Raw genomic sequence first — 18,199 nt, forward strand, 5'->3', positions numbered from 1 at the left:
TTGGTCGCACTCTAGAGCCCTGCACACACACACACACACACACATGCACACCAGGCCTAATGCAGAGCCTCGGAGGCCTGCTCTACAGTCTCATGCAGGACAACCCAAATGTGTGCTCCTTCGTCCACTCAGCATTCCAGGGATATGATATCTCCATCCACACCCTCTGCCAAAACCCGAAGGGGACTGCCAGAGCTCGCAATTTATTAGAGCGACTTCATAAGAAGAGCCTTTTAACTGGCCCCCGCCATCTTCATACCATCCTCGCACGGACAAATGTCTGCACGGGGGAGTCACTTACAGTGTTTACACTACTGCTGGATCGCATGCATTAAGTCAGATAGCACATAAATTAGCATGAGCCCTGAGGGCCGGCGCCCATCCAGAGTCGTCCAAATAGTCCAAATGGGTGTAAGCTCATAAAGCGAGGCTTTGTAGAGGGGGTCGAGGATGCGGAGGAACAGAGCGGGAGTCCAGCATAAACAAACTCAATGGACAGTTTACGCTCAAACAGACCTCCATCACGCCACACTCGGCTGTGTCCAGGCGCCTCAGTGCGTGCTGGGCGCACACTCGCCAGTGCGTCAACACCAGCACAACTGTGGATGAGCGTGCGTGCCAGTGTGTGCGTGTATGTGTGTGCTTACGTTCATGCGTGTAGATGTTCACCTCCACATCCGTCTGATGTCCTGGACTTGAAAACAGAGCAGCTGTGGTCAGACGGAAGCAGCCCTCAGTCAGGACACCTGAGAGCCTCTATAGGGAGTCAGGTGGCTGAGCGGTGAGGGAGTCGGACTAGTAATCCGAAGGTTGCCAGTTCGATTCCCGGTCATGCCAACTGACGTTGTGTCCTTGGGCAAGGCACTTCACCCTACTTGCCTCGGGGGGAATGTCCCTGTACTTACTGTAAGTCGCTCTGGATAAGAGCGTCTGCTAAATGACTAAATGTAAAATGTAAATGTATATACCACGCCACAGATGTGTCTGTGTTCCAGCATCCTGCCTCACTTCGTCCTGACTGACGCGCAGCACTCCTTTCCGTCAGTGGGTTACAGCCCACCAAAAGCCCCTAACCACTCACCTCATCAGTATTCACCGGAAACCCAAAAGCATTGCGAGGGGACGGCCTCCCTTTTTTCAGTTGGTTGTTGATGAGGTGCGTTCAACATGTGCGTTCGATGCCTAAGTCGATGAGCAACGCCTTTTGCATCTACTAAACAGTGGGCGTGCATTTACATTTACATTTAGTCATTTAGCAGACGCTCTTATCCAGAGCGACTTACAGTAAGTACAGGGACATTCCCCAGAAGCAAGTAGGGTGAAGTGGCTTGCCCAAGGACACAACGTCATTTGACACGGCCGGGAATCGAACTGGCGACCTTCAGATTACTAGCCCAACTCCCTCACCGCTCAGCCACCTGAGTCCCTCATGCATGCGTGTTTAAGCAGCTGCCGAGGACGGCTCCCTAGGTGTGGTAGCTGAACGCAGCTCTCCCAACACTCCCCTATCCCGGCATCACTGAGAATTCACCCTCATTAGGATACAGAAGGAAGACGAGTAAATGTTCTGGTTTCACAGTAAATCAATCTCAGACTAGCAAGGCTAGCTGACGCACTTCCATCACACATCCATCACACATCCATCTACCAAACTGGACTGGCCCTCTTTGGGAAAGGCTTAGAATGAAGGCTAAACCTGACTGTCTGCTGCTGGACCGTACAAAGACAGGAGAGAAGGGGGCAATTTCTAATTATCTTTATCGTTTAAGGCCTTGTTTCATAACCAGAGTGATCATTGGGTTTGATTGGAGCCCAGTTATAAGCATTGTATTGTATCTTACCAGCGAAGCTCAAGCTGGGTGTGTTAGTTCAGCTTTAGCCCCAAGCAATGACATTATCTACTATAAATGCCATTTGTAGTTATAAGAAAGTGGTTTTTCAACAAAGCAGTGGCTACCCTTTTAATGAAAACAGTAAACCACTGGCTCATAAAGTGATATCATTAACGAGGACGGTAAGACCTGAACAGGCCTGATCCCCGGCCAGCGTGCCAGGCAGCTGCCAAGTCTACTAGTTGGCACCAGATGGGCACAGCTCTACTGTGAGGTTTCCGAGGGGGTTCAGTGGGTGCAGAGGTCATTTTGTGCCCACCAGCCAACCTCCTCATTACTATCAGAACGGTTTTGCTGGAGTCCTACCATGGTTTATAGCATGGCCAACACTCCGCTGTTCTGCTTGACATCAACATTCACCAAACCTTCCCCCTTGAGCAGTTTGAAAGAGTTTATTAGCTATCACCCTGATATTTATACTCCTGAGTTTAGATTTTTGTGTGGAAGTTTGGCAAATTACATCCTCCCATCTAGACTTCAACGCTGAACCACTGGTAGGGCTGGACTATAGATTTGTCTATAGACTTGTCATGTCTGTGGAATCCATTTTGTGTTCTGTAAATCGAATGGCACATCCTGATCTTCTGTCGGAAGCACCCTTGTAGTGTTAATAGTTAATGTTAATCAGTTAAGAGTTCTGTAAATCTAAGAATAACGTTGGTCTGGACTGAATGAGGGGGTGGTGGTGGGAGGGGAGTTGCTAGTGAACTTAGAGGCGTTATTGAGAGAATGTTCTGATTAAAATGCTTGGAGGGGGCCAAATTGTAATCTTCTGTTTGCAACTGAAACCATGATAAGCAGTTCAATTCATGTTTTTTTGGTTCTCCTAATTTTAAGGAATGTAATTAAAGGTATGAAAAAGCAATGGCCTGATAGTGAGTAGTAATAATGACAGATGAGCTTTACTTGCCAAGAAAACCCTCCCACAAATAGCTTTGCTGAGTCAGAGGGTTCTTCTTAATGGTAGAGGTGACTCACGCCGTAGAGTCGAGTCGAAACATTCCAGTTGTACTTACGTTAGGAAGGCATAGCTGTTCTGACGAGGAACCCTCCAGTCTCCGGGGGGGTCGGAGTTTCACGGTGCTTCTTCTCCCAACTTCTGTCTCACCTCTGCTCCCCCGGGACTCCTGAAGAGGCCACGGCCCTCCTCACACACACACACACACACACACACCTGACTGGCCAATTGAGCCAACTGGGAGGTAGTTTTGCCACGATACATGGGCTCCTTTGTCACTACTGCATGTATTCTCAGCATTTGCATTTTTGAGGAGGCGGAAGGGAAGACAAACAAGGGAGGACTGGAGAGGGAGAGAAAACAGTTCAAGGTTTAGTAATGGATAGGAAGTACAGCTGGTGAGGCGAGAGCCTTTTCCAAGTTCCGCCTGTGTTTCCCAGAGAGCTGTCACCCTTTGCTCCCAGCTGGGGTCTGTCCCCTTATAAGGGATTGCAGCCAGAAAGTATCCTGGGGAGCCGTTTGCATATGTTTCTTCTTTGTTTTTGTGTGTGGGGGGTGTTAGGGGGGAGTTGTATCAAGGCGTTGTCTCCTCTGTTACCTGGTTTCCATGGTGACGTGCAGTAAAGTGCTTCTAGAAGCACCTAATGAAATAATTTTCCTGTTTGGAGAATTTACATAGCTGCTTCATTAGCAAAGTCCACAGTTGGACCAGGCCACTACTGTAGCGGAGAGAGAGAGCGAGAGAGCGAGAGAGCGAGAGAGCGAGAGAGCGAGAGAGAGAGAGAGAGAGAGAGAGAGAGAGAGAGAGAGAGGAGAGAGAGAGAGAGAGAGAGAGAGAGAGAGAGAGAGAGAGAGAGAGACAGAGAGAGAGAGAGAGAGAGAGAGAGAGAGAGAGAGAGAGAGGAGAGAGAGACAGAGAGAGACAGAGAGAGACAGAGAGAGAGAGAGAGAGAGAGAGAGAGAGAGAGAGAGAGAGAGAGAGAGAGAGAGAGAGAGAGAGAGAGAGAGAGAGAGAGAGAGAGAGAGAGAGAGAGAGAGAGAGAGAGAGAGAGAGAGAGAGAGAGACCCTGCTAGTCTGAGTCTCCCTAGGGTCCATCCATCTACCACTGGCTTTAGTTTGGGTCTGGTTCTAACAAGACTCAGATCCAGTGACCGCCCCCTGCATCAATGCACAATTTTCCACCCTCTTTAAATGACGACCTGTTCTACTGTACACTCTTGACATTTCCTCTCTGCAGTGTGTAATATTCGGTGTAATAATAGTCCCACCAAAAAAGAAATTATTCTTGATTTGTATTTTTTTCAACAAATAAAAGGAGATTAATAATAATACGTTAAGAAAGCACGTAGGTCAACTAGAGCTCTTCTTAATGTGTTATTCCCTCCGTTTAATGGAATCTCATTTCTCATTTCCTTTTTTGACTGTGCTTGGGTGGCATGACTGTGTGTGTGTGTGTGTGTGTGTGTGTGTGTGTGTGATGATCAGATGAAATGGTAGCTCTAGCTGCTGTGGCCCACTTGAAACACAGCTGCAGGAAAGTCAAACCCACGACTCCCTTCTGAGGACGGATCGTTTGATTGACTTATTTTATCTGTGATGACTCATTTCACAACCGTGAGTTCACATATCTTTTAGGGGCTACTTTCCAAGAGTCTAGAATGTTCCTGCAGCCCATTTTGACCCTGGATCCTAGTTCCAGGGTATAGTTCCAGTTCTGGGGTGTAGTTCCTGTGGTGGAAACACAGCTTTTGAAAGTTGCACACATGACCCTGCCTCTGTCTCTCTCCACAGCCGTCCTCTAGGTGTCCTGGTCCCAGGCCCAGTCTCTATAATGCAGAACAGGCCAATGTCTTCAACATGTGCTGACTAGCATGTGCTGTTATTGGGCCTGATGCTGCTCTTAGTTGTGTTGTGTCTTGGTTGTATAAGCTGTGGTATTACTGTAACATGTCTGTGTGCCTGTGTGTGTGTGTGTGTGTGTGTGTGTGTATTTTCATGTCTTTGCCTCTTTGCTTGTGTGGAAGCTTCTACTTTCCCACGTTGCTGTAGAGAGGCCTCCCACAGGCTTCTCCCTCCCTCCCTACACCCCCCCCCCCTTCCCCTCTCCTTCTCTCCATCCCTCTCTCCCCCTGCACCTGTACCCAGTGCACTGCTCTAACCCCAGCTGCTCCCAGCCCTGCTCGGCCCTGTTGGCTGAAGGCCATGTTGCACTTGGCATTTCCTCTGTGGCCCTGGGGCCACGCTTGACGTGCGAGGGCCATGTTGGCTCCACCTTGGGGAGGCCCCTGCGACCAGGGGAGGGGAGGAGAAGGGAGTTGCGGGCCGGTAGAGAACCATGCGGAGTTCGGGGAGGCAAACGCTGGCAGGGATGTGGAGAGGAAGTGAGGGAGGGAGAGAAGAGGGGGAGAGAGTAGATTCAGATCTGAGTCTACGAAAAGGTTTTCACTGTAGAAAGTGCAGTCAGGTTATGCTAGGAGACACCTGTCAGATCATGCTGTCAGATTCTCCAACCCAGCATGCTCTCACTCAACCTGTGTTTGCTCAGCCATGAAAAGGCAAGTCGTTTGATGATGACTCAGCCTTCCTCTTATGTATCCTAGACCTTCTGGCTGTCCAATCTGGAACTCTGTGGTGACTCCTTTTGAAAGACAGCGATCATGTCCCCACGGATATTCAGTCGGATCAATTGTAATATTCGTACCAGTCAGAGGGATTCTTTTGTAAATTAGACTCAGCTTAACAGCCAGTCCAGATCTGTTCTGGGGTATAAAGTGCTTAGATTGAGAGCAGGCTCTGGTGTATTTGGCCTGTCTGTGGCTAGACTTGGTGATTTATTGCATGTTCTCCTCACTGAGTCTGGAGCCATGGCGGCATGATAGCGATGCGACTTTATTGGGTAGGAATACTCCTGCCTCTAATTACCCAGCGGTGGAACGTGGTCCTCTCTTCCCTGCCGTTGGCATCTGTTTGTGTTTGCCCGGATTCCAGCTCCCCCACATGCGCTCAATCTGCTATCGAATCTGATATCAGGGCACTTCACAGCAACAAGGCCAAACAGGAATCCTGTGTAATCTGGAAAGGAAGATAACCGGCGTCTCTAGGAAGCAGAGCGAAGGGCTCTGTCAAGATGAACTCAGAGCTCAGCACGCAGCATGAGAAACCAATTCCACATGAGCACAATATTGATTTACATGTTGTCATTCTGTGTGAATGCCTTGAGCAAACATGCAAACACCCCCCTTCCTCCGAAGTTTCTGTGCTGTGTGTGTGTGTGCGTGCTTTCAGAGAGTCGTCTTCTCTCCCACAAGTCCGTCTGCCTCTGGGGGGGGGGGGGGTACCGGGGGGGGGGGGGGGTCTCCGACACAGACCCTTTCATCTGTCCAGTGAACCTGCCAGTGACAGCCCAGCCCTGGGCTGCCAGTGTCCAGAGAAAGAGAGCAGGATGGATGGCCCCAGCCAAAAGAAAGAGAGGAGAATATATGCCTTTTTGCTTTGTTTTGAGTCCCCTCACTACGAGCCAATAGGGAGCCATCATTCTAACGGTTGGCCGGCAGACTATTGTGATGTAATTGACCCTGATGAAGTGGCTGGCCTTTAATTTGTGCCCTGTGTGAACATTAATAACTTGGCTCATAATGCAGGAGCCCCCCCCCCCTCGTCTCCCAGCCTCATTTCCCAGAGATAAATCCTGTTGTGTAGGACGGCATCCTGCCTCGCTGCTCTTGCACAAGGAGCCGAGACGAGCGGATCCTCTCTGAAAGTCTCTGTGTTCGTGTCTCTGTGCCCTCCCCAGGTACCATTACCCGGTCCCTAAGATCTTCTACGTGCAGCTGTCCGTGGGGAGTAACGAGTTCATCGGTGAGGGCCGGACACGCCAGGCTGCCAGACATAACGCTGCCATGAAGGCTCTGCAGGCCCTCCGCAACGAGCCCATCCCCGAACGACCGCCACAGGTAATCTCACGGACGTGTGCATGAATCTTCAAATACATGAACAAAGCTTTGATAGAACACAGGCTAATGGCATACGCTCTCTCTCTTTCTCTCACACACTAACACACACGTACAGAACTTTGTCTAGCAACCGTAGTTGTTTTCCATCACATTGCCCCCTTCCCCTGTGGAAAGGACCCATTTAAAGGGTTGTTCACAACTCCAATCACCGACCAATCATCTCCACTCATCCATCCTGCTGTGCTCCCACCCCCCAACTGTTTTCACCTTAAACATCTCCACCTCCTGGACCAATCAAAGCAGCCTGTTGAACAGAGGGACTTCCCAAGGTCAAATGTGCCACTTTCTCCTTCCAAACTCCTATGTCAACAGTTTACCACTCGGTGACCGAGGTTTGCACTGCACGCTGAGCTGCAAACACAGTTTTCTCTGAAGAAACCACAAGTGCAAATTGTAAATCCAACTCTCTCCACAGTTCTTCATGAGATAAATCAGCTGCACTTTCATCTTTAATGAGATAACACTCCTCACCACTTCCGCAAATGTGTTCATTCAACTCGCAAATATCTTGCTTTATTCCTCTTTTTTTTTCTTCTTTTTTTTTACCTGTTCCTACAGGATTTATTTTCCCTTCTCTTCTTGATCGTCCTGTCTTCCACTAATGTCACTGTACCAAAGTTACCCTCGGGCCAGGCTTTTAACTGTTATCAACTCCCCGCCGGAAATCAAATGAGCCCATATCATTGGAGGCTGGCGTGAAGGGTGGTTATTTAAACCTCTCTGGCTGTGCCTTCTCTCTCTTGTGGTGTCGTGTCCATAAATGAGCTCTTTGTCAACAGCTGCTTCCATGTCTTGCTTTACAAATCGAGGCACAACATATCATATATAAGAATCTGTGTGTGTGTGTGTGTGCGCGCGGGCGCCTTAAAATGATCCTATTCCTGTTACTGTGCTTGCGTGTCGACTCTTGTTTTTTCCCTGGCCTCAGATCAACTGCACTGTCATTCTAGTTCTAACGATAGTGTGCGTTTGTGTGTGCTGGAGTAAACAGTTTACATCCTTATAAAACGGGAGCTGTACAGAATCATTATCTGGCCGACTAGGCTGAACTAAACAGCCAGGTCTTCCTCAAATTGGTTTCCTACATGCTCAGGCCATTGGTGATCTGACTAGGCAGCAGGCTCTTCCCAAATCCTGTTTAACTAGCTCACTTCCTGTCTAACTAGCTCACTTCCTGTCATGCACACTTCCTGTCATGCACACTGCCTGTCATGTTTGCAGGGCATCAGATATGTCTACTCGCTCTGCAGGGTGATTCTGAATAGGTCACATCGTGTTCATCACATGTGCGCACGCAACACACACATCCCTCACTGTATGAGCTGGTCTTAGATCACGTCCGCTTTGTCGAATAGACTAGCGTTGTTCATCATGTACATTAGCTATTCCCCTCAGGACTCCCCTGTAAATAGACCCATTCAGTGGAAGATTTTGTCCCTACCGCCTGACACCACAGACACACACCTTATAGCCAATCACAAATATCATTAATGCACAACACTGTTGTGACAACAGACAACAATAAACACAGACACAGTAACAACACTCATAGCTCCGACACCCAACGCCAATGGCGGCTCCGAATACGCTACAGCGCACACAGGAAAACGCAGAGCAGCACTCTGAGAACACACACACGCTGTGACCGATGCTACCCCAGTGAAGCGGCAGAGTCCTGCCACGTGATCCACACTGTGAAAGGGAGCTCTCCCATCTCGAGTCATGTGGCCATCACACATGAAGGTCAGGGGTGAGGTGGAAACCAGGGCCCTGTTCCCAGACACAGCCTGTCCCGGTGAGGCACACAGAGGAACTCATTGTCCTGAGGAGGAGTAGAAGAAGAAGAAGTGAAGGTCCTACTAAAATAGGCAGCTGACTGTTAGTAGCATGATTTTTGCAGCCATATTCTTGTCTCTGAATGTCAATATCATCCTGGTATGTTTACAGCTTCGCGGATAGGGAAACTGTGTTTTTGTGTATTGGGGGGTGGGGGAGTGGGAGTGGGGGCGTTAGATGGTATTTGGTCAATTTTTGGAGAGAAATTGATGACATTCTGACAAATGTGCTGTCAGAATGTGCCGGACGTTATGTGGTAACAGGCTACACTGCTGTTCGACTAATTTAATGTTTTTTCTCTGGTGTCCACTTGTCCTGAAAGTTGCACATAAACACAACCCAATGTTGAGACCTTCCTCCTGTTGTACAATCTTCAATTTCGACAGGGGTTTGTCATTACTACAACACTGATTCATACTGCTCCATTCAAGTGATCGTTTTCATTGAGTGTCTATAATCCGATAATGGGTGCTCTTTTTGGAGTTTTGATATGGTTCTGTGGTTCTCCTTGGTTGTAGAGCCTGGAGGAGAAGGAGGAAGAGGAAGAGGAGGAGGGGAGCGATGCCAGCAAATCAGAGATCAGCCTGGTCTACGAGATCGCCCTCAAGAGGAACCTGTCAGTGAACTTTGAGGTAAAGAGGATGTGTGTTCCGACTGTGAGACACCTCCTTAAATACCCCTCTCACAATGACTGCACTTCAACATAAAATTCCATTCTTCTTCGGGTTTTGAATCCAAATACAGAATTGCTCATGTGTAGTACTGTATGTCTTGTGACATAGTATCTCTGAACTGAGGTTTTTAGTTCGGAGATATTTCGCCGACCTAATAAGTATGAGGTGCAGCATTAACCAATTGTTTAGACAGTCAAACTTTTGAATATAGCAATTCTCTTTAACTTTTTTGCTTGAGGCAAGTTGTCGAAATCCACCTGAGCAGGGTCTTTGAAACCATCCTGTTGGCTTGATAGATCTGTTCCAGTCGGTTCGACTCAGCAGTTCAGGGGACTTTTCCGAACATTGTAGACCCTGTCAGGATGTGTCCTGACTTGACCTGGCTGGCCCACTCCCTGGTTCTCCTCCCTCCTCCGCCGCCCCTCAAGGTTCTGTTTACCTTGGTAACCCCGTCCCTCCCTCCATCCCCCCTTCATCATAACCTCAGTTTTTCCTCAAAGGTCAGATAAATGGACAGAGTGAAAGAAAGCTGTTTCCCAGCCTCTGGCTTGGCTTCCTGATAAGAGTTTACACAACATGGCGAAATAACTGGAACCTTGTCCACTCCTCCCTTCTGGAAAAGTTCTCCTCAAAATGTTTTTTCTTTTTTTTTTTTTTTTTACTCATCGGCACATGACACCACCTTTCCAGAAATCACAATTAATGACTGTCTGGATTCATTTAATTCATTCCCCCTTTTAGTTTTTGCCATTGCCAGTGAATTCTGCTACTTGTTCTGTTGTATTATCACTCAAGTTAACAACATCAAACTGAACAGCGGTTTTGATCACCCTTCCCCAACTGCATTCATTCTCTGATTATCCTGTGCAGACAATCCACCACCTGTGCCAGCATTACTGACACTAATGAATAAACTATGGAGGTTTAAATCAGCCTGCTGTCTCTCTCTCTTTCCCCATTCTGTTTCTCATTCTCTCCCTTTTTCTCTCTTGCTTAATCTGTTAATCTCTCTGTCTGTCTCTTACAGTTCTCTGTCTCTCTCACGTTCTCTCTTATTTTCTCTCAAAAAAATATTGTGGTGAGAAGATATTTGTGAGTACACTGCCCAGTACCTCATTTATCCCTCTGAAAGACTTTCTCTCTTTCCACTGTATCCCCTCTTACTGCCCTCCTCTTTTTACGCCTTTCCCTCGCTCCAGTCTCACTCAATCGCTTGCATGCAACCAACTTGCACCAAATGCCCAGACCTAATTGTCTTAACAAGCACATCATCCAGCCTCATTATGTGAAGGAATCGTGACTCATCCCACACAGCTTGCTCTCCTCCCTCCCTGTCGTCCGGTCCTCTGTGGTCCACACTTTGTCTCCTGACACCCGGAGTGGAAATAAATGAACTAGGAGGACTTAAATCAAATATATAGGAATACACACCACATGAAACGGTAAAAAACTAATCTCAGGACCTTCTCAAATATCGATGCCGTGGGTTGATATTCTCCATGACACACACTGCAGATTTTCCTGTTTGCTCGCTTTGACATTTTCCACAACCAGGAGGGTCAACCCCTCCCCCCCTCCGCACAGAAAGATCAGACACGCTGACCTAATCCGCGTCACGTCATATCAAACAGACGTCAACATCAAAGACCAAGGATCTATCTATAAATCACAGGTTCGCCTGTCTGCATCTGGGTGTGTGTGTGTGTGTGTGTGTGTGGTGTGTGTGTGGATGTCACCTCCTTACTGAAGGACACAGGAGAAGAGGGTCTGGGCCAAGAGCCACCCATGGTGTACAGAGAGAGCTCCCCTCAGGGTGAGTACGTCCACAGCCCATCACAATGGAGCCTTTCTTCAGTCTACCAGGGCCCGGCTATTGTCCCTCCCTGCTCTACGTTCCCCTACTCCAGACTATCTGAGGGCTCGTATGTGCGGATCCCGACCTGCCGCAGGTATCCATGTCTCCCTGGAGGAGGACGAGAGAAAAATGAGGAAAATCAACTTTTGACAGCGTTTCCTGTGGATGACCTGATCCGTGTTGTCAGGCCGCAGCCCTGTATGTATGTGTGTGCGCCTGTGTTTGTTTGTGTGTGTGTGTTTAGAAGACGTGTCAGTGAAAGGCAGCGCTGAAACCTCATCGCATCGCCACGGATACCGTGTCGTCTGAGACCAGCCTGACTGCAGCTTGTCTGCCGCCATCCACCAGCCTGGCAGCCTTGCTGTTGCGCCAAGATGTATGGCATACACACACACACAGATTCATACACATACAACACACACATATACACTGTGCTGTATTGTAGCACAGTGAAGGCTTGTTGTTCCCTGGTGTTATAATTGGAGATCTAGGCTGGATCATCTGGCTGCGTTACCTTCTGTGCTCCTCCCGTTCTACCCACACTGTAACAGGACCTGTCCTGTCCTCTCAGGACCCCATCAGCCCCCTCCTCAAGCAGCCGCATGTGTCACCCTGTGTCACCTCACAATGTGTCACTTGTGTTACGGTGATGTCACCCCTGATCAAAGTAGCTGGGCCCACCAAAGGTACGTGTGTGTGTGTGGGCGTATCATAGTCACGACACCACCGTCACCTGCCTTGTGGCACACCACCGGCCACCTTGGAAGATAGGTCTTGGTTACGATGTCCATGGCAACTGAGGCCCCTGAGCAGTGCTGGTTGCCAGGCGAGCGGGGGGGCTGTCCTGTGATGTTCACCAGCCTGTGTTTCCAGCATTGTTTGGAGCTTCGCTAAGGTTACTGTCTAGACTCCAGCCAAGCCTCCTTCACAGAGCGACAGAGATAAGAAGAGAGGGGGCAGGAAAGAGGAGCGAGCGAAGGAACGGTGTGTGTGGGGGGGGGGGGGGGGGGGAAGAGAGCGAGGGATAGGGGAAGGTAGGAAGGAAGGGAAGAGACTGGCAAAGCTGAGGGAAAAGAGAAAAGAGAGTGAGTAAGAGGAAGTGAAGCAAGGCCCCAGATGCATGAAGCAGCCCAGCTGTCCTGTGGAGGCCGTCCACCTCAGGATGTCCTGCGTGATGAGAGAGAGAGGGAGCGAGAGAGAGAGGGAGGGAGGCCGATGTGATCATACAGCTAGTCATCACAAGTCAGGTCCTACAAACTGCCATGTTGCATTTCCTCCTTCTAGAGATGAGGTAGACCAGGACCTTCTGGGATGCAGTATCTGCCCTGGGAAGGCTCTCAGTATACTATCAGTTTCCCATACATTGATTTATTTGTGGTGGCCCGCCACAATAAAAAATTGGCCGCCACATAAACCTTATAAACCTTTTTTATGTATTTTTTACTGTATAACATGGGCAAAAAATTACTTATGGTAGAGCTGTGTGCAGCGCATTGATTTGCTCAGCCCCTTCTTGCCCCGCTTGTGTTCTCTCTCTCACTACAACGGACCCGTCTGTGAATAGCTATGGAAGCAAATCAGTGATATAATGTTTAGCATTTTAAAAGGCATTGAATACTTAATATTGACATTTAAAAAAATAAAAAAATATGGATCCAAAAATTCAAGGTTAAGAAATTCAGGTTGGTCAAATTCAAACAGTAAAATTCAGATCCCAAATATAAAAAATAAATCAAGCTTCAGAAATTCAAATGTGACTCAATTCAGGCTGCTCAAATTCAGATGGTGGTGAAATTCAGATTAAAAGAAATTGAGCCGAAAAAATTCAGATTGCAACATCCAGAAAACCAAGGTATGAGGCTTACCTTAGACCGGACCTCTCTCCTCAGACCCCAGGCTGTGATTGTATGACTGGTCTGCATGTATGACTGCCTGCAGCTACACCTGGATGAGAGGGACCTGAGGAGAGAGGTCTGCAGTTGGACCCTTCTCTGAGAAATGAGATTGCATTCAGGCTCGATTGCCTTACCTATCCTTGTGAATGTTGCAATCAGATTTTTTTGGGATTAAATTTGAGCAGCTCAAATTTGGGGGATCTGAATTTCCCAATTCGAATTTGAGCAGCTTGAATTTTGTTACATTTGAATTTTTGAAGCTTAAATTTGTTTTTAATTGAATTTCTGGGATCTATTTATATTTAGCAGACGCTCTTATCCAGAGCGACTTACTTACAGTAAGTACGTCATTTTGCACGGCCAGGAATCGAACTGGCAACCTTCAGATTATTAGACCGATTCTCTAACCGCTCAGCCAAATGAGTCCCTGAATGTTACTCATCATTTGCTTATAATAGCCTCCATTTTAAGAACGGTTTGTATCATAATTCTCTGCACAAATGTGTCAAAACGGATACATTCAAGTTAAATATAATAATATTCATGGTTAAATACATTCGGCAAATATAACCATACGAGTCCAACGTTACGTTTATATTATGTAAAGCTCCAAAAACTATTTAGCGCTCAAATTCATCCACAATAAATTATCTCGCGCGCGGCTAGCATCCTCGTCCTTGTCTACACTCACATCTAACCGATACTAGGACATAGGTTTGGGCTGAGCCCCACATTTTTACAACGTCTTGCTCCGCCCCTGCCTACCGCCACAAATATAATCATATTCTGTGTGAAACACTGCAGTGCATAGCTAGCCCCTGCAGATAAACGTGATGGTGGCTCACTCTATGTCCTGAAGCTGTGTAGTTAAACGGTGGTTGGTTATAAATCTGTATAAATACAGATAACTACATAGAAATCTCAACAAGAATGTAGTTATGTAATTGTTAAATCCTACTTGTTCTTGGCTCTGAACAAACAAAACACCTCAGTCAAATCACATTTTCTGTGTATGATTGATTTCAGGAAAGAGTGTCTCACGTGTCTAAAGAAGATTTGTTGTGGCTTAATTTTATATTTGGGTGCTTATGTAATCTGTGTATGTGCATGCATGCGCCTGTGTGTGTGTGTGTGTGCGAATGTGAGTTTGTTTTCCTCAGGGCTTTGTTAATATTAGGTCATGATGTACTGTGAAGTATGGGAAGAATGCTCAAGGCCCTGCTTATCAGTTAAATAAATCTGTTGTAAACAATTATAGAAATTAGAGCAACAGATTATATAAATGTGTCTCTTGTAATTAGTTTGAACAGTAAATGTTCAAAGTAAACTGACTGATGCTGTGGAGCAGACGCAGTGAGAGATTCTTTCAGAGTAAAGAAACAACAGAATAATTAAGTTTGTGGACCTGCTTTAGGCTGGGGTGCATCTTACCTCTCCCCCTCTTCCCGTCCACACACACACACACACACACACACGTACATAGACACACACACACAGCCCTCTGAGCGTGCAGGAAGTGGATGTGATTGCCGAAGCATGACATAACCCAAGCCGGATCTGCGTGTTTGTTTTAGGTCTCCCAGGTGACCAGAGGCTGAGGAAAGGAAACTGAGCCGTGATCACTAGAGACTGTCATCTAGTAATACGTTACATTGTGTGTGTGTGTGTGTGTGTGTGTGTGTGTGTGTGTGTGTGTGTGTGTGTGTGTGTGTGTGTGTGTGTGTGTGTGAGAGAGAATTACACGTGCACTTGGGTGGGTAGCACTGTGACCATGGAAAACAGATGTGGCGGACCACCTGGTGCTGCTGCTTGCAAACACACACACACACCCCTCCACACCTCAACCCCCAGTTTTCTCCCCTGGGTGATGAGAACCTATCACCTTGTGTGTCCCCAGGTCCTGAAAGAGAGTGGGCCCCCTCACATGAAGAGCTTCCTGACGCGGGTAACTGTGGGAGAGTTCTCGGCGGAGGGGGAGGGCAACAGCAAGAAACTCTCCAAAAAGCGCGCCGCTCTCTCCATCCTCCAGGACCTGAAGAAGCTGCCCTTCATCCCGGTGGTGGAGAAGCCCAAGCTGCACTACAAGAAACGGCCTAAGACTATCCTGAAGGTATGAGCATCTCCCCAGAGGTGAAACCACACCAACGACAGACACGAAACACGGGAAAAATCACTGTAGACATAATCCATATAATCCCACACCTAACTCTTCATTTACAAATTGCTTTATTGGGGGCAAGAGATTCTTTTTCGGAAATGAACTAAATTGAATCTTGGTTCTCGAAAGATAGTTTCTGTGGTTGTCTGTCCTGGCTCCCCCTCCAGACTGGACCAGACTACGGGCAGGGCATGAACCCTGTCAGCAGGCTGGCTCAGATCCAGCAAGCCAGGAAGGAGAAGGAGCCAGACTACATGCTGCTGTCAGAGAGAGGCATGCCCCGCCGCCGAGAGTTCATCATGCAGGTACTGGGAGGAGAGGGGTGGAGAGGGATGGAACAGGTTGGAGGGGAGGAGAAGGATGGAGGGATGGGATTGTAGAGGTAATGGAGGGGAGTGATTCTTCCTGCACACCTGTGTCTCCCAGTCCAGTCCACCTGGGGAGGAGACTGTCTGGTGCTGCCGAGCTAACTCCACTATTCACTACAGGACATCGACACTGAGGGAGACTCTCTCCTCTCCCTGACTCTGTTTCTCTCGCTCTTTCTCCTCTGTCCCTCTCTCTACCACTCTCTCTCGCTCTCCCTCTCTCATTCTCTCTATATCTCTCTACCTCTCTCACATTTTTCTCTCTCCTACCCATTCTCTCCCTCTCTCTTTCGCATTCCTTCTCTCACTCTCTCCTTTTCTCTCTCTCTCTTATCCATTCTCTCTCTGTTTTTCTCTCTCCCTCTCTCTCTCTTTCTCTCTCTAATTCCCATCTCTTCTCTTTCAGGAGGGAAACAGAGCGTCTCTGAGCGCAGGGCGGTAATTCGGTCCCAAACCCATTCTCCATGCCTCTTTCAAGCAGGCATTAAGCCCTGCTTGTGTGTGTTCCTTTTGTGTGGCCCCGCTCCCTTCTAAAATTTCCACATTGTTCCTCTCGGTCGGCAGCCAGGGCTCAAATGAAATTCTGTTCTTCCCTGGCTTTGTGTGGTGCAGCCCAGAGGTAGCTGCTTCAAACTGGGTACTCCTGTGTCACACACAACTTTCAGGGGGGAAAGGGAGTTTATGAAGGGACTTGTTTGCTGTTTATTTTGGTTTGTTGTGTTTGTGGAAGGGTCCTCAGATGTGATGTGGCCTGGAGGAGGGTTTATTGGCTCTGTTAGGCCCCTTGAGTGAGTACCTTGGCCCGCTGACTAACTCGCCTCCTGGAGGGTTGTTCCTGCGGCGTAATTGTTTGTTTACCTAATGCGATAACAGTTGATTTTCATTTGTGAAGACCTGCTCAATCTCAGAGGAGACACGGCAGTTTTTAGCGTGATCCACGTTTGAGAGAGCTCACAGCGCCCTGAGCAAGGTCCTCAGAACAGCTTGTCCATCCATTCATTTAGAATTTGTTCTAGATAGCAATAGCAGTCTTTCATTTTTACATTCATCTCTTGACCATACTGCGCCTCATGCAAGCATATTTGGCGGATTTGGACCGCAACCACTATGGTCGCGTTCCTGTCCGTAGGGATGTTTCATCCTTCTATTCCACTGTCTGTGTGTGCAGGTGAAGGTGAGCGGCGAGGTTGCCACGGGAACGGGGCCCAACAAGAAGGTGGCGAAACGGAATGCGGCGGAGGCCATGCTGCTGCTGCTGGGCTACAAGGCCTCCACCTGCCCTCAGAGCCCCACAGAGGTAACGACACGCACGCTGCCCCACGCACGCTGCCCCACGCACGCTGCCTCACGCACGCTGCCTCACGCACGCTGCCCCACACACGCTGCCCCACGCACGCTGCCCCACGCACGCTGCCCCACGCACGCTGCCCCACGCACGCTGCCCCACACACGCTGCCTCACGCACGCTGCCCCACGCACGCTGCCCCACGCACGCTGCCCCACGCACGCTGCCTCACGCACGCCGACTCACGCACGCCGACTCACGCACGCCGCCTCACGCACGCCGCCTCACGCACGCTGCCTCACGTCGGTCAGCTGTGTTCTGTATTCCTGAACTGTTCGGCCCGGCTCACACCAGGCGTGGTTGTCTTTGTGTGAGGAGAAGGATATGTACTGGCATGAAGATGTACTGGCAAAGATCTACAACTAGCTACTGAGATTAAGCCACAGTCGTAGCTCTCACGTAACCCAATTTAACACTTGTTATATATGTATATCTTATATTTCTACCCAATTGGCCTAAAATATTCAGAGAGATCGTTACGTAACCATGGCGTGTGTAGAATGTTAATCTCTCTCCCCAGACAGGTCATTATCTAGATCAGTGGCTGCTTGCATGTCATGAGCTCTCAGATGCACAGCCATAATAACTGAACTGTACCATACCGACTGAGCAGCTCTGTGTGTGCCTGGGAGAGAGCTGGGCTCAGGGGAGTGTGCCCTGAGAACAGAAGGCTGAAACACGTCATTACTTACAGTCCGTGACTTGGTTGACAGGGGACGAGATGTCTTAATCAGTCCTGTCAGACCGCTCTGTGGTCTCCAGCCAGTGAGTCTCTCCCCTGTAAGGCAAAGTTAACCCTCTCCAACTGGCTATGTGGAGCCTCTCTGGCTCTGGAGCTGCTTCTCCTGGTCCTGCCAACTCTCTTTTTCCCCCTTTCTGTTTCTCTTTCTTTCTCCCTCTCTTTGTCTCTCTCTATCTCTCTTTCCCTCTTTCTCCCTCTCTCTTTCCCTCTTTCTGTTTGTCTCTCTCTCTCTCGTACTCCTTTTAGGTGTCTCCCTCTCTCTCCTGTCTTTCTTTCATCTATGTGAGCTTGGTCCTGCTGCATTCCCACCGTGGATCTTGTGTGTGTATGTGGGGCGGAGGGCAGAGCGAGGGGGGGGGGTTGTCATCTGTATTAGGAGCGAGTCATCTCCTCAGCTGTCAAACCCCCCGAGGGATGATGTTGTTTACTTATCTCCCGTACACCCGTCTGCACGCCCACATG

At 48.6% G+C, this 18,199-nt stretch overlaps 1 protein-coding gene across 1 annotated transcript in view; it reads left to right on the top strand.

Annotated features, from left to right (window-relative positions):
- LOC136958015 (double-stranded RNA-binding protein Staufen homolog 2-like) overlaps positions 1–18,199 on the top strand; it is a 46,031-nt gene that overhangs the window by 11,170 nt on the left and 16,662 nt on the right. The window contains 5 exon segments of the mRNA XM_067252237.1: positions 6,645–6,804; positions 9,219–9,332; positions 15,022–15,234; positions 15,450–15,587; positions 16,819–16,947. Coding sequence (XP_067108338.1) covers positions 6,645–6,804; positions 9,219–9,332; positions 15,022–15,234; positions 15,450–15,587; positions 16,819–16,947 — 754 coding nt within the window.

Source organism: Osmerus mordax, chromosome 15 (assembly GCF_038355195.1).
Source record: "Osmerus mordax isolate fOsmMor3 chromosome 15, fOsmMor3.pri, whole genome shotgun sequence".
In the NCBI taxonomy this organism is placed as follows: Eukaryota; Metazoa; Chordata; class Actinopteri; order Osmeriformes; family Osmeridae; genus Osmerus; species Osmerus mordax.